Source organism: Piliocolobus tephrosceles, chromosome 5, assembly GCF_002776525.5.
Source record: "Piliocolobus tephrosceles isolate RC106 chromosome 5, ASM277652v3, whole genome shotgun sequence".
NCBI lineage: Eukaryota > Metazoa > Chordata > Mammalia > Primates > Cercopithecidae > Piliocolobus > Piliocolobus tephrosceles.
In genome coordinates this window covers 62,798,778-62,813,114 of record NC_045438.1, presented here as the reverse complement: position 1 = coordinate 62,813,114, position 14,337 = coordinate 62,798,778, and the positions used below count along the sequence as shown (strand labels likewise).

The window sequence follows — 14,337 nt, the reverse complement described above, 5'->3', positions numbered from 1 at the left end:
CACGCCTGACCTTGACCCTCCCCGCACCCAGAGGGGAGGGGAACCTTGGCACAGGGAGGGTCAAGGTCAGGCCTGTACACCCAGCAGCATCTCAGGGGTCTTAGGCTGGCAGCACTGCCATGTGTTCAATGGGTAGCTCAGTGAGGGCAAGCCTCCTGCCCACCTTGGGTACCTAGAATCTCCCAGGACAGAGGTTGCAGTACTCTTGGGGGTTACCTTTCCACGGTGGATTGGGGTGGTGGGAAGGAGAGATGCCTGACTCAACTTCTCATCCCCAGGCAGGGCCTAGTGCCTCAGTCTGGGAACTGGTGGGTCATGCATATTCACGCACTGAGTCACAGGCGGGGCCACTGGATGCTTATGGGGGTCTCACTTGCCCTGCACGTATTCCCATGACCAAGAGATCGCAACATTAAAAGCGAATAAAAACACCATGACAGGTGAAGAGAGAGACTGCAGAAGAAAGGGAAAAGGTTTATCTTTTAATATCTGTGTGACACTTTTTCCTGCTTTTTGAACAAGAGGTCCTACATTTTTATTTTGCACCAGGCCCCTGCATTATGTAGCTAGTCCTGTCTGAACTATAATATCTATTCCTAACTTTGAATATTCTGTAGGAAATTCATAACCTTTGAGCTAGGGAGGAGTTGTCTGACTACGAACTTAAACTAGGTTTTCCTTTTGAGACAAAGTCCACAGACATTGTAATGTTAATTAATAACCTCTGTCCTCACCTAAGATATAGTCATTTTATTAGTGCTTCGAGTAACTGAGTTCTGTAAACAGGGCACTGTGCAATGAAAGTGCGAGCCCCTCCCAAGCTGGGTGTCTCTAATGCCACCAGAGAGCTGAGTGTGGTTGAGCTCTAGTTACAGAACATTCAACAAGACACAAAGCGCCTGTTGCTTGTGCTGTGTTTGCTGCATCCAGGCGGCTCCCTTACGATTCCTTGGAGAAAATCTACAAGCCTGCAGCAGGTGCAACCATCTGCACATGTTGGAGCCGTTGTTCCTATGAGACACCCAGGGTGAGGGGCTGTGGGGAAGCATCTTTGCTTTGTGGTTGTGCTGCCATGTGCAGGGTGCCTGTCAGCTGTGCTTGCAAAAGGGCCTTCAATGCAGTGGGGGGCAGGCAGAGGGGAGGGGCAGAGTTATTTTTAACAGTGGCAAGGTTGATATTACAAAGCCTCACCTTGGATGGAGTGTGCTGGCCAATTCTAAACTCTTGTTTGATTCTATACTTATAAGACTTTTAAATTCCATGCCAATATTGAAGGGGAAGGGTTGTTGTTTCTGGTTCCATTTTGTTTTGTTCTTTGGTCTGTCAGGCATGACTTGGTGTGGAGACCTGGATCTCCACCTCTACTGAGTTCTCCTAATTCAAGCGACTGAGTCCTCACTGTGTGCCAAGGTGCTTTGGTATACATTTCTTCAGTGTCATCTTCCTGACCGCTGTGGGCTTGGTGCCTTCAAAGAAGGCAATAACATATTGGAATCCCCACCTACCTACTGTTTATCTTGGCAGCAAGAAGTAGCCATAGTGAACAGGGCTTCCAAGCAGGGGCCGCCTCTTCATGCAGAGATCACCCTTTGTGGTCAGGGTTAGCTTGGGACTGGAGGTTTCTCCAGAGGAAGTTAGGAATGGAGAGTATTGAGAACCAGGGGGACAGCAAAAGCCCTTATCCTTTTCCTCAGGGTCTTCTCCTTCCCTATAGGCTGACTGACTGTAGTGTTGACATTTATATCTGCCAAAAAGAAACCCTGAGCCAGGTATGGTGGCACACTTCTGGAGCCCAGAAGCACCTGGGAGGCTGAGGCAGGTGGATCACTTGAGTTCAGGAATATGAGACCAGCCTGAGCAACATGGTAAAACCCTGACTCTACAAAAAATGAAAAAAAATTAGCTGGGTGTGGTGGTGCACAGCTGTAGTCCCAGCTACTCGGGATGCTGAGGTGGGAGGATTGCTTGAGCCTGGGACGTTGAGGCTGCAGTGAGCCAAGATCGTGCCACTATACTCCAGCCTGAGTGACAGAGCAAGACTCTGTACAAAAAGAAAAAAAAAAAAGGAACCCTGGAATACTTCTCTCCCTCTCCCTCCTTCCTTCCCCCTCACCTTGTTTTGGAGCTTGATCATACAGCTTCTGAATGAGTTTCCGGTTTGTCATTGAGCCTCTGAGGATGTGGCATCCAGACCTGGCCCTGGTGCTAGGTCTCGGTAGCTGAACTAGTAGCCCCCTGAAAACTATCTAAAGTAGCTCCAGACATCTTTGTCCAGCCCCGGGGCTTATCTTAGCAGAGATGGCCCCATTGGTTCACGAAGATTCTGCCATCCCTCATCTTTGATGTTTTGGCATTGAAGTGATTTTTAGTTGATTTTCTAATTTTCTCTGAGCAGTTATAAGGCCAACAGTCTCCAAAGTGGAGTGCATATATCACAGGGGTGTGGGAAGAAAATATTAGAACTTCTAAATAGATTAGAGCCATATGTAAGGAGTCACATGCCACACTCTACATTGAGGTGTCCTGAAGTGACCATGGGCAGGCAATCCACAAGTAATGAGAAAATAGTAGAGGTGACACTTCTAATCCTAGTGCATGCTTATCCTCAGCCACATTATGAGGTCAGAAAAGATAATCTAATCATATCTGATAAGAAGATAGACAATAAATTTTTCTTTTTTTTTGAGACAGGATCTCACGCTGCCACCCAGGCTGGAGTTCAGTGGTGCCACCATAGCTCACTGCAGCCTTGAACTCCTGGGCTCAAATGATCCTCCTACCTCAGCCTTCCAAGTCGCTAGAATCATCAGTGCACACCACCATGCCCAACTAATTTTTAAAAATTTTTTGTAGAGCCATCCTCTTGCTGTGTTACCCAGTCTGGTCTTGAACTCTTCAAGTGATCTTCCCACCTCTGCCTCCCAAAGTGCTGAGATTATAGGTGTAAGCCACCTGCCTGGCAGACAAAAAAAATTGTAAAAGGTCAAGGAAACTATTGGGAATGTGGATTGAGATCCATTCTCATTGTTGATGAATCCTACCCTAATCATGCTTTGTGATATTCACTATTGGTAGTATTGTAGGTAGTTATAAATACACATAAATAAAATAAAATATAAAATATATTAAAATTATAATATAGGATAATAAATATAATCAAAATGTAAGTATACATATATTATTAAAGGTGAGATACCAACAATGTTTTGCTTCAAGAGAGCATAATCAAAACAGTTCTTAGAAGAGCATCGTGTCAGCCAGCATTTCCCCAGCAGTGCCATGGAACACAAGTTCCTCAAGATATTAAAGCAGTAGTTCTCCCAGCCTTTCTTTGCTAACAGGCTTCTGGGTGACCTGACGCTTTCCATTCTCCTGGTAACATGAGCCAGCAAAGTGCTCACTAATCACAGTTTTTGGGTTGCATGTGTTTTACCTAGCATCACGGATCACTGTTTGATCCAAACCTGTTTGTGCCTGTTTTAACTGTCATTGTGTTGATATAATTTAATTAAAAACTATGTAAACCAGTGTAATAGGAATACAAAAAGAAAGAGATCTGTTGATTCTAGAAAAACTAAATTGAAATTGGTCATCTGTAGCACATCTAGTCAGTGAAACATTATTAAGATTAAAAAGAAATGAACTGTCAAGCCATGAAAAGACATGGAAGAGGCTTAAATGCATATTACTAAGTGAAAGAAGCCAATCTGAAAAGGCAACATATTGTATGATTCCAAATATGACATTCTGAAAAAGGTGAAACTATGGAGAGAGTAAAAAGATCAGTGCCTGCCCCCGTTTAGGGGGATAGGAAGGAGGAATAGGCAGAACACAGAGGATTTAAGGGCAGTGAAACTATTCTGTATGATACTCACATGGTGTATCCATGTCATTATACATTGTCCAAGCCCATAGGATGTAGGACACTAGGAGTAAACCTTAATGCAAACTATAGGCTTTGGATGATAATGACATGTCAATGTAGGTTCACTGATGGTAACAAATGCACCCTCTGGGGCAGGACATTGATGGTAGAGAATGTGTGTGAGGACTGGGAGTTTATGGGCCCTCTCAATACATTCCCTCCATTTTGCTATGAACCTAAAATTGCTCTTAAAAAATTAAATGTGTTTGAAAAAGAAAATGAAGTAAAATGCCCAGGCATGGTGGCTCACACCTGTGATCCCAGCACTTTGTCTTGGCCAGCATGGTGAAACTCTGTCTCTACTCAAAATACAAAAATTAACCAGGCGTGGTGGCGGGCACCTGTAATCCCAGCTACTCAAGAGGCTGAGGCAGTGGGCCGAAACTGTGTCGTTGCACTCCAGCCTGGACAACAAGAGCAAAACTCCGTCTCAAAAAAAAAAAAAAAAAAAAAGAAAAAGAAAAAGAAAAGAAAGTAAAAAAAAAAAATTATGTTGAAAGGATTTGGAAAACCTAAATAAAAGGCTAGTTGTGTAGAAAAAAGAAAAGTTATCAAATTGGTTATGAGACAGATGACTGAAAAGACTAGGTAAAATTGTGAAATTGTGTAAAATTATGTGTTTGGATTTCCATGGTCTTTAAGTTTTCTCTCTCTAAAATCAAACAAACAAAACTAGAAACTATCAACCAAGATTTATAGAAGAAAGATGGTGCAGAACTTCAGTCAGTGGGTACTTACAGTGAAGAGGCCTAGGCTGTATGTTAGATGACTGGCAGATGTTTGTAAATTTATGTATTTTTTAGTTAAATAAAATGTTTTAGATAGTACATGTTATTTGTAAAGCATTCTCTGCTTTAACTGACTTTTTTTTTTTTTTTTTTTTTTTTTTTTTTTTACTAACCAACTAACTCTTAGACTTGATTGCATTGGATAGGAGAATTTCTACCATGTTTTTCAGGGTTGGTGGAGAAGGGTTTTGTTCATTTGTCTTTTGTTCAAAATAATTTTGGGAAACTCAGGGTAAATAATGCTAAACAGTTTCCTCTACTCTAGAGCCTTTACTATCCAACTATGCACTGTGTATCTCCAAAGGAGAGAGAATATGCAATTTTTTAAATTTTTTATTTTATTTACTTCTTTATTTATTTGACCATAAAACCTTTTTGTCTCCTTGGAAACATTTGTTATCAACTCAAAGAATTAGTGCTCTGGGGAGCAGTTTGAAAACCACAGGAGTACAAGATGCATACATACACTGCAATAAGGCTTTCAACCTACCCACTTATTGGGGCACCCCAGCTGGTTGGGAGAACAGCCTTGATTGGCAGTTGTATGCCTTCAAGTTTCAGTTCTGCCTTGGTTTGGGACCCAGAAACCACTGAGGCACCAAAGGCTAGTGGTTGTAGGCACCAAAGGTTAGGGAAGTAGAATGTTACCCAGCCAAGCTGTCCTTCCTAGAGGGAGGAGGCGGGGGGGTGGTGTGCAGAGAGGGAGAGAGGGGAAGTGGTTTGGCTAACAGGAAGTCAAAGTTTCCTCTAGTCAAATGACCTGAACAGAGTGAGAGGAGAAAATGGAGTCCTAATTCAACCTCCAGTGTGCTTTCTCCTTCCTACTTCCATGCTTCCGTCGAAAACTACTGCCTCCTCTTAAAGAAGCCATGACCAAACCCACACTGAAAATGAGACCCATTTGGAGACAGCCAACTCCTCTTTGCCAGGAATTGTTTCTTATGGATTCCGCTTTCCCTGGCTCCCTGACTTCTGCCTGGAGATGCAAATGCATGTCTGAACCTGAATTCACGAGCAAGGAGAGAATGCAGCCCAGCGCTCTGTTAAGTTTTCCCTTCAGCTGAGTGCAGAGCTAAACCCCAAACCAGCTCACTGGGGATTTGCCAGGTGAGGGTCCCCAAACTAGAGGTGTGCAACAGATGTGGTCTCTCACCAGGTTTATCTGTGAGCTGGAGACCTGCCACAACAGCACCCTGGAAAGATATCCAACTTGTCATCTGAAATACACATGAGCCCTGTCTTGTCATAGCTTAGACTTTTAAAATGTCTTAAACATCTTAAAAAGTGTCAATTGCTGGGCACATTAACTCTTGGATTTTGCATTTCATCTGTACTGGGACAGTGGCGATGTGTCTTCTGGCCTTTATTTCCTAAAGGAAAAGCAAAAACAGATTTATATGTTTATTATGGAAAGTAGTCAGTTGTTGAAGAAACGTAGAATCCCATTTTCAAAACCAGGACTTGGCTGTAAATATCATAGGTACAAATACCAGAGCTTCTGACTCTGTTGTGCCCACATTTCTGGGTAGACTGTGCTAGGTGTTTCGTCTTGGGGGCACTGAGCCTCCTGTCAGTAAATTGAGTGTGCAGGTAGGAAGGCTTATCTGAAATTAGAAACAGGCTGGGGTGGGAGCAGGCTGGCAGGTATCCTGCTGATGACCAGCACCCCCCATTAACAGAAAACGGAACGAGGTGGAGCGTGGCTCCTAAGTCCAATTCCATAGATCTCTTCCCTTCAGTATCCCCCGGGACCACCACGAGGAGGCAGGCCCTATCCAGCCAGTTCTTACCAATATAATTAACATGTACATGTGCTTTTGCTCTTCCATGTGGATGGAAGTCAAGCAGTGCTGACATTCTCACATCATTCCACCACTGTAATGTTATTTCTAAATATCTTATTTTTAACAGATAATATATGCACATGGTTCCAAACTCAAAATGATGAAAAATATACATTTAGAGTCTTATTGTCACTATGAACCCTCTTGCACCCTAGTCTGCTGCCTGTATGTAACCACTTTCATTAGTTTTCTATATGTCCTTTCAGTGCTGCTTTGTGCATATATTCATTCTTTCATTCAATGACTATTCAATAAATATTTACATTCTTTCATTATAGGAACTATTCCATGTGCTAGGCTACTATATTTTAGGAAATATTTTAGGAATATATTCTTCCTTTCATTAAGCAAAAATTCTTTCATTGAGTTTATAATCTAGGAAGGGGTAGACAACAAGCGATAACATAAGAAAGAAGAAAATAATGGAGTAAGGAAGGGTGGTGTTGCGGAGGTTTGAAGGGGGCCCATTGCAATTTTAAGTAGGGTGATTAGGGTAGACCTCACTGAGTGATGTTTTGAGCAAAAGTTTGTAATAAGGTGAGGAATTGCGCTATGAGGGTATCTAAAGGAAGAGCATTTCAGACAGAAGGAACAAGCCATACAAAGGCCCTATGCAGAGCATGCCTATTATATTCAAGGAATAGCAAAGACCTAAGTGTGGCTGGAGTGGAGACCGTGAGGGAGAGAAAGTAGTAAGCGTTGAAGTCAGAGAGGGAGGGGGAAGGAGGCAGATCATGCAAGGCCTTTTGAGGCTTTTGTGTTTACTCCAAATGCAGTGGGGACACAGTCTCAGATTTTGAACATCATGATCTGGCTTATATTTTGACAGAATGTCTCTGGCTAAGGTGTGGAGAATAGGCTGTGAAGGAAGAAAGGGTGAAAGAAGAAAGAAGCTGGTGTGGAGGTTATTGCAATTACTGAAGAAAGGAGTGATGGTGGCTCAAAGTTGGGAGCAATGGAAATAGTGAGTGGTCAGACTCTGGGCTTATTGTGAAGCACTAATGGGTTGGGATTATTAGGTGTGTGAGAAAGAGAAGAGCCAGTTATGACTTCAGTGTTTTCAATTGGGAAGATAGAATTTCTATCAACTGAGAGGAAAACTGTGAAACAAGTTAGGGAGGGAAGATTGGGAATTTGATTATGCACAAATTAAGTTTTAAATGCCTTTTAGACATCCAAGAAGACACGCCAAGTGAGTATTGGATCTAAATTTGCGAGTTGTCAGGATATGAATGCTATTTAGCTGTGAGACGAGATGAGAACAGCAAGGGAATGAATATATATAGAAGTGAGGAGGAGGACCACGGCTGAAACCTGGGACACTCTAATGTTAACAGCTGGGGGTGGCAAGGGAGGAGAAATAGCAAAAGACATCTAGAAGGAATAGAAGGAACAAACAGTGAGTTAGGAAAACTAGGGCACCGCAGTGTCCCAATGCCTAGTGAAGGAGATTTCTCAAGCAGGAGGAAGTGACAAATTGTGTGAAATGCTGTTGGTAGTTGAGTAAAACCACTGGCTTTAGCCACATGAAGATCACTGGTGTTTGTGACAAACAGTTTCAGTAAGTGGTGGAAGTGAAAACCAGGTAAGTGGAGTTAAGAGAGTTGGTAGGACATCAAGGGCAGATTAAGTGTAGACTTCTCTTTCTGGGAGTTTTGCTACAAAAGGATACAAAGAAATGAGGCAATAGCTGATAGGTGAAGTGGGGTCAAGAGACAGGTTTTTGTGAGATGGGAGAAATCAGCTGTACTATTGTGAGTGATCCAGGAAAGAGGGGAGAAATGATGATAGAGAAGAAAGGGGAGTTTCTGAAGTGGTGATCCTAGTAGGTTTGAGGGGATGTCCTCCCCCTTTATTATCATCGTAGTTATCTTTCTTATAAAATGTGTCACTTTATGGCCACTGTTCTGCACCTTGCCTTTTTCATTTAACAATCTGTGCTTCTTTTCATAACAGTATATGGATAATTTTTCTTTTTTCCACGACTGCGTACTATTTCATTGGAAGGGTAGGCCATAGTTTAAATAACTACGCCCTGAAGGGTGGACACTTGGTGCTTCCAAGCTTTTGCTGCCATAACCAATGTTCCTCTGAATAACTGGTTATTTTCTTTAATTTTTTTATTTTATTTTAATTTTATTTAATTTATTTTTTGTTTTTTGCAGAGACAAGTGAACATTTATTTTTGTGAGTTTCTTCCTATGTGTATTTCAAGTCTTTTTCAAAACAAGGCCCCAGGAATCTCCAGAATCAATTATGTCTCTGGGCTTGGTCGACTGCTGTGGGAGTCTTAGGGAGCCTTGTACGGATGCTAGAGTTACTCTTTTACCAACATTAAATCCTAGGATAGAAGATGCAGCAAAGCAGGATGCCTTCCTCCATGGAATGTGCTGATTTCAGATGGGGCAGCAGCCAATGCAGAAAACACTAAAATTTTTTCTTGGAGCTCGATTGCGATGAGAGGTGCTTGCCATGAACATAAGCTACTGTCTTTGGTTTTTTTGGGTTGTTTTTTGTTGTTGTTTTGTTTTTCTGAGATGGAGTTTCGCTCTTATTGCCAAGGCTGGAGTGCAGTGGCGCAATCTTGACTCACAGCAACCTCCGCCTCCCGGGTTCAAGTAATTCTCCTGCCTCAGCCTCCCGAGTAGCTGGGATTATAGGTATGCGCCATCATGCCCAGCTAATTCTCGTGTTTTTAATAGAGACAGGGTTTCTTCATGTTGGTCAGGCTGATGTTGAACTCCTGACCTCAGGTGATCTGCCTGCCTCAGTCTCCCAAAGTGTTGGAATTACAGGCGTGAGCCACCGTGCCCGGCCAGCTACTGTCTTTTCTTTGGCGCTTCCTTTCCAGTTTTGAAGATAAAGCAGGAAATAATCTTATCTGAAGATACCTGATAAAAATTCCCAAAAAACAAAAACACATGCTCCCACTTCATTGACAAAAATTTACTGCAGTTTGACACCTGGGTCTAGTTCAGCTGGCAGATGAGCTGATTGATGTGTTCATCTCAATAGCCAGGTGTGCACATCTCCTTGAGGAAGCCCACTCTATTTTAGGTAGCATTACAGGCCACGGAGAGGTGGAAAGGGTGCAAGAACCATGAGATCTCCTGGAAATGCTTCCCTACGAAGGCAGTTTCATGAATGGGGTCTTCCAAGCAAATGATGCCAAACTTCCCCAGGTGCTCCTCAATCACTGTGTTGCCTGTCAGAGGGATGGTCTTATTCTTGACCTCAGATTGTCCATGTTTCAAGATGAGTTCCCGGACAGACTTCAGATTTGAAATCCCCAGGTCACATAAGGTTCCACTATACACAGCATTTTTAGGTTCTGGGAGGTTACTTTTACAAAGACACCACTGAAAATTTTCTTTAGGCGAAGTATTGCAATGGTTCTGTGTACCAGTAAACTCACACCATTAATCCTTTCAATGCATTCAACAAAGGCCAAGGAATGTTTATCTGGCAATTCCAAGGCGTGAAGTTTCACTTCTAGTTGTCTGAGATGCACCTTGTCATGTTTCTGCCGCCAGGAGCCATGTAGGAATGATTCCAGTCGTTTAAACCTGAGCCCTTTTCCTTTCCTCTGCTCCTTCTTTGCCAAAAGTGCCTGCTTTGACTGGGTGGCTTTTGAGGGCTTGATAAGCCTTCCTCTTTTTCAGGAGATTTTCTGGAACCAAAAGGATTTTTCTTTGCTCTTGTTCTGCCATCTTTCTAGTGTTGCAGCTACTGATCACATGCAACCCCTTTCAATTTTTCTTTTACAGCGAGGGTCTCAACCTGTTTCCCAGACTGGAGTGCAGTGATGTAATCATGGTTCACTGTAACCCTGACCTCCTGGGCTCAAGGGATTCTCCCACCTCAACTTCCCAAGTAGCTAGGACTACAGGCATGGACCACCTCGCCTGTCTATTTTAAATGTTTTGTGGAGATGGAGTCTCACTATGTTGCCCTGGCTGAACTCCTGGCCTCAGGGGAACTTTGTATACGCCTCATCCCATCTGTGTCAGCCATATTGCTGCTTCAATCTTGGAGCTAAAGTTCAGTCTGTCAACATTTCTAACCTGTAACTCTATCTTCTCTCTTCTAAAAAAGGAGAATTTCCTCTCCTTTTTTATTACTATGTATTCAAGTTAATTTTGCCCTCTAGCATTAGGAACTTAAGCAGATAAATAGCTCTTCATTTATTTCTGATCATTGTTTTAGACCAAAATAATTGGCAGATACATAGAAGGCCTTAGTAAAAATAAACATCATGTAGGATTAATACTAATATTTGATTTGGGGTTTTTAGTTATGGTAATGGAATATTGTTCCCTGGATTTCACAGGTGCTCTTCCAGATCTTTGCATTAGGAGTCAGGTGAGAGATCTTCCTAGTTCCCATGTTCTAGAGGGTCCTGGATCCCCAGTTACCCAACCCCCATTAGTTTTTGCATACAGTTGACCTTTGAACAGCATGGTTTGAACTGTGCAGGTCCACTGATACACAGATTTTTTTTGACCAGACAAGGATAGAAAATACAGCATTCGGGATGTGAAAACCATGTGTGCAGAGGGCAGATATTTGTATCCACGAGTTCCCCAGGGCTGACGGCAGGACTTGAATATGCATGGATTCAGGATCTGAGGGTGTTCCTGGAAACAATCCCCAGGCCCCTGCATGTATCAAGGGGCAGCTGAGTTTGGAAACAGCTTATTGTGTCCCGTGTTCTGTCTCAGAGTCGCCATTTTAGAGCCATTAATGACAGCACAATGTTTTGTGATACTAGTGCCGGTATGTTTTTCCCCCTAGATCTCTGGAAACACCAAGTCATGAAAGAAAACTTTTCAGTCTCAAGACCACAAATAGTTGAAAAATTTAAACAGAGATTAATGCAGAATTATCAGGATGATGGAGTAGAGGTATGTATTGAGAATTAGTCATTCTGTTGGTTTTTATAACATCATCCCAAACAAGGAAAACTTTCTCATTTAACTGCTCTCCTGATGCTTCCCTTATTCCCTAAGAATGATTATATGAATACTGAGGCTAAGCCCAAAATAGAGCAATTGTTAGTTCTTTATTATTATTATTATTTTGAGACAGAGTCTCCCAGGCTTGAGTATAGTGGCACAATCTCAGCTCACTGCAACCTCCGCCTCCCAGGTTCAAGTGATTCTCCTGCCTCGACCTCCTGAGTAGCTGGGACCACAGGCATGTGCCACCACACCTGGGTAATTTTTGTGTATTTTTTGTAGAGACGAGGTTTCACCAAGTTGGCCAGACTGGTCTCGAACTCCTGACCTCAGATGATCCACCTGCCTTGGCCTACTAAAGTGCTGGGATTACAGTTGTGAGCCACCATGCCCAGCTATAATCATTAGTTTTTAATTTTGGGAAAAAATTGATTTCTAGTAAAGATCTGAGTCATTAGAATATATATGTTAGCAAATTTCAAATTTGGTCAATTTTTTAAAGTAACTTTGGAGTTTACGAATGAGTTGATTTTTAGCGACATATTCTGTTGTTGATTTGTTAGTATGAAAAGCCTAAGTGAGGAAAACCAAAATAGCCTGTAATGCAGTTACCTAGAAAACATTAAAATGTAGCATATGAAAAAAAGCCAACAGCACAGAAAGGTATCATTTTCACCCATCCCCATGCCACCATCTCCAGCTTCCTCTCTGCAAAGGAAGCCAGCTTCAGCAATCTGTGTGTGTCCTTCCAGAAAAAATATTCGAATCCATAACAACTCTATATATTATATTAAATAATAATATACATTTAATACTTGCACACATGCATATACACAGTCCTTGGGTTTTGAAACATGTTTATTCTTGGCAGGAAGTGCCTTGCTAAATCAAAGCAATCCACTGAAAAGACAGGATAAGAGAGTAAACGTGGATATTTGACTGTAACAGAGTTTTGAAGAGTGTTAACAAGTGCTTTTAGGTAACTGTGAATCCAGTTTCCTTTGAAACTCAACCATTTAAAGAAATTTGACTTGACAAAACGTACTTCATTTTTTAAAATGCCTTCTCCAAATTTATATTTTTCCAAGTTCTTCAGATGTTCTCCATTATTTTCTAATACACATCTCAGCTCTTACGAGGTAGAGAATTCACAAGCTTGGTTGGGGATACATTTTTCCTCACAACTTGATGACTTACATGTATTAGTTTAAGCTTTCAATCATAAACAAACATGGTACTGGGTACTCTAAGTGGGTGAAGTAGTTTCCCATCCTTGAGACAAGGAAGTGGTTAGGGTGGGACCTATCAGAAAAAAGGATGGAAAAAATTTGTGGCTCACCTTACAAAGAAAGGAAATTCTGGCCAGATGCGGTGGCTCATGCCTGTAATCCCAGCACTTTGGGAGGCTGAGGTGGGCAGATCACTTGAGGCCAGGAGTTTGAGACCAGCCTGGCCAACATGGTGAAACCCCGTCTCTACTAAAAATGCAAAAATTAGCCGGGTGTGGTGGCACACGCCTGTAGTCCCAGCTATTTGGGAGACTGAGGCAAGAGAATTGCTTGAACCCGGGAGGTGAAAGTTGCAGTGAGCCGAGATTGTGCCATGGCACTCCAGCCTGGGCGATAGGGTGAGAATCCATCTTTAAGAAAAAAAAAAGGAAATTCTGATACATTGATACATGCTACAGTGTGGATGAACCTTGCGGACATTATTGCTAAGTGAAATGAGCCACTCACAAAAGCGCAAATATGCTATGATTCTACTTATATGGGGTACCTAGAGTAGCCAAATTCAGAAAGACAGAAAGGATGGTGGTTGCCAGGGGCTGAGAGGAAAGAATAGGTAATTATTGTTTATTGGGTACAGAGTTTTTGTTGTACAAGATGAAGAGTTCTGGCAGTGGATGGTGGTGATGGTTGCACAGCAATGTGAATATACTTAATGCCATTGAACTGTACCTTTAAAAATGATATAATGACAAATTTTATGTTTAACACAAAAAAGACAACAGTTTTGTAACTCAAATCCCTCTCATTTCTTATCTGTATGCTTCACCCCAACATTGAGGTCTTGTGGGAAAGAAGCATGGATGTCAGTAGGCAGGGCAAACCCATATCAGGTACACCCCACACTCTGGGCACACTTGAAGAGGATGGTGTCAGCCTACCAGTGTCTTGAAGTCAGCGTCCTCAGGATGCTCCAGCCCCTCCAAAGTCTGTGCCTGGTAGGCTTCTACCCTCTTCTGGACCATCTGCAGTGACAGTGAACTTACTCTTCCAGCCACGCCCCCGTCTCCATCATAGAGATAGTGTAATCTTGGCTCACTGCATCCTCTACCTCCTGTGTTCAAATGATGCTCCTGCTTCATGAAGCCTCCCAAGTAGCTAGGATTACAGGCGCATGCCACCGCACCTGGCTAATTTTTGTATTTTTAGTAGAGACGGGGTTTCACCATGTTGCCCAGGCTGGTCTTGAATTCCTGACCTCCAGTGATCTGCCTGCCTCGGCTTCCCACAGCGCTGGGATTATGGGTGTGAGCCACTGCTCCCCAGCCCACTGAAGTGTTTTGTCAGCAGAGGTGGGTATTTTAGAAACATCTTCAAAATACCTCGTGTGTACCTGATATTTAACAAATTGTTACAAGGGATTCCAAGATAAAGCAAACCACAGAAACTCAGTTGCTGCTGGCAGGCTTCAGGGCTAGACTTTGGCCATAGCAAGGCCCAGTGCTTGCCATGCTGCATTCCAGGCTGGTTCTCTTGAAGAATCCCTGGGGCAATCTGCTGCTCTTCCACCCAGTGCCATCCACCATGGTTCAGGTT

General features: G+C 42.7%; 1 protein-coding gene and 1 pseudogene across 1 annotated transcript in view; one reads left to right on the top strand and one right to left on the bottom strand.

Moving 5' to 3' along the window:
• LOC111538554 (coiled-coil domain-containing protein 162) overlaps positions 1–14,337 on the top strand; it is a 46,182-nt gene that overhangs the window by 9,515 nt on the left and 22,330 nt on the right. Inside the window, 1 exon segment of the mRNA XM_026454418.2 lies at positions 11,352–11,461. Coding sequence (XP_026310203.1) covers positions 11,352–11,461 — 110 coding nt within the window.
• On the bottom strand, positions 9,527–10,288 carry LOC111538555 (annotated as a pseudogene).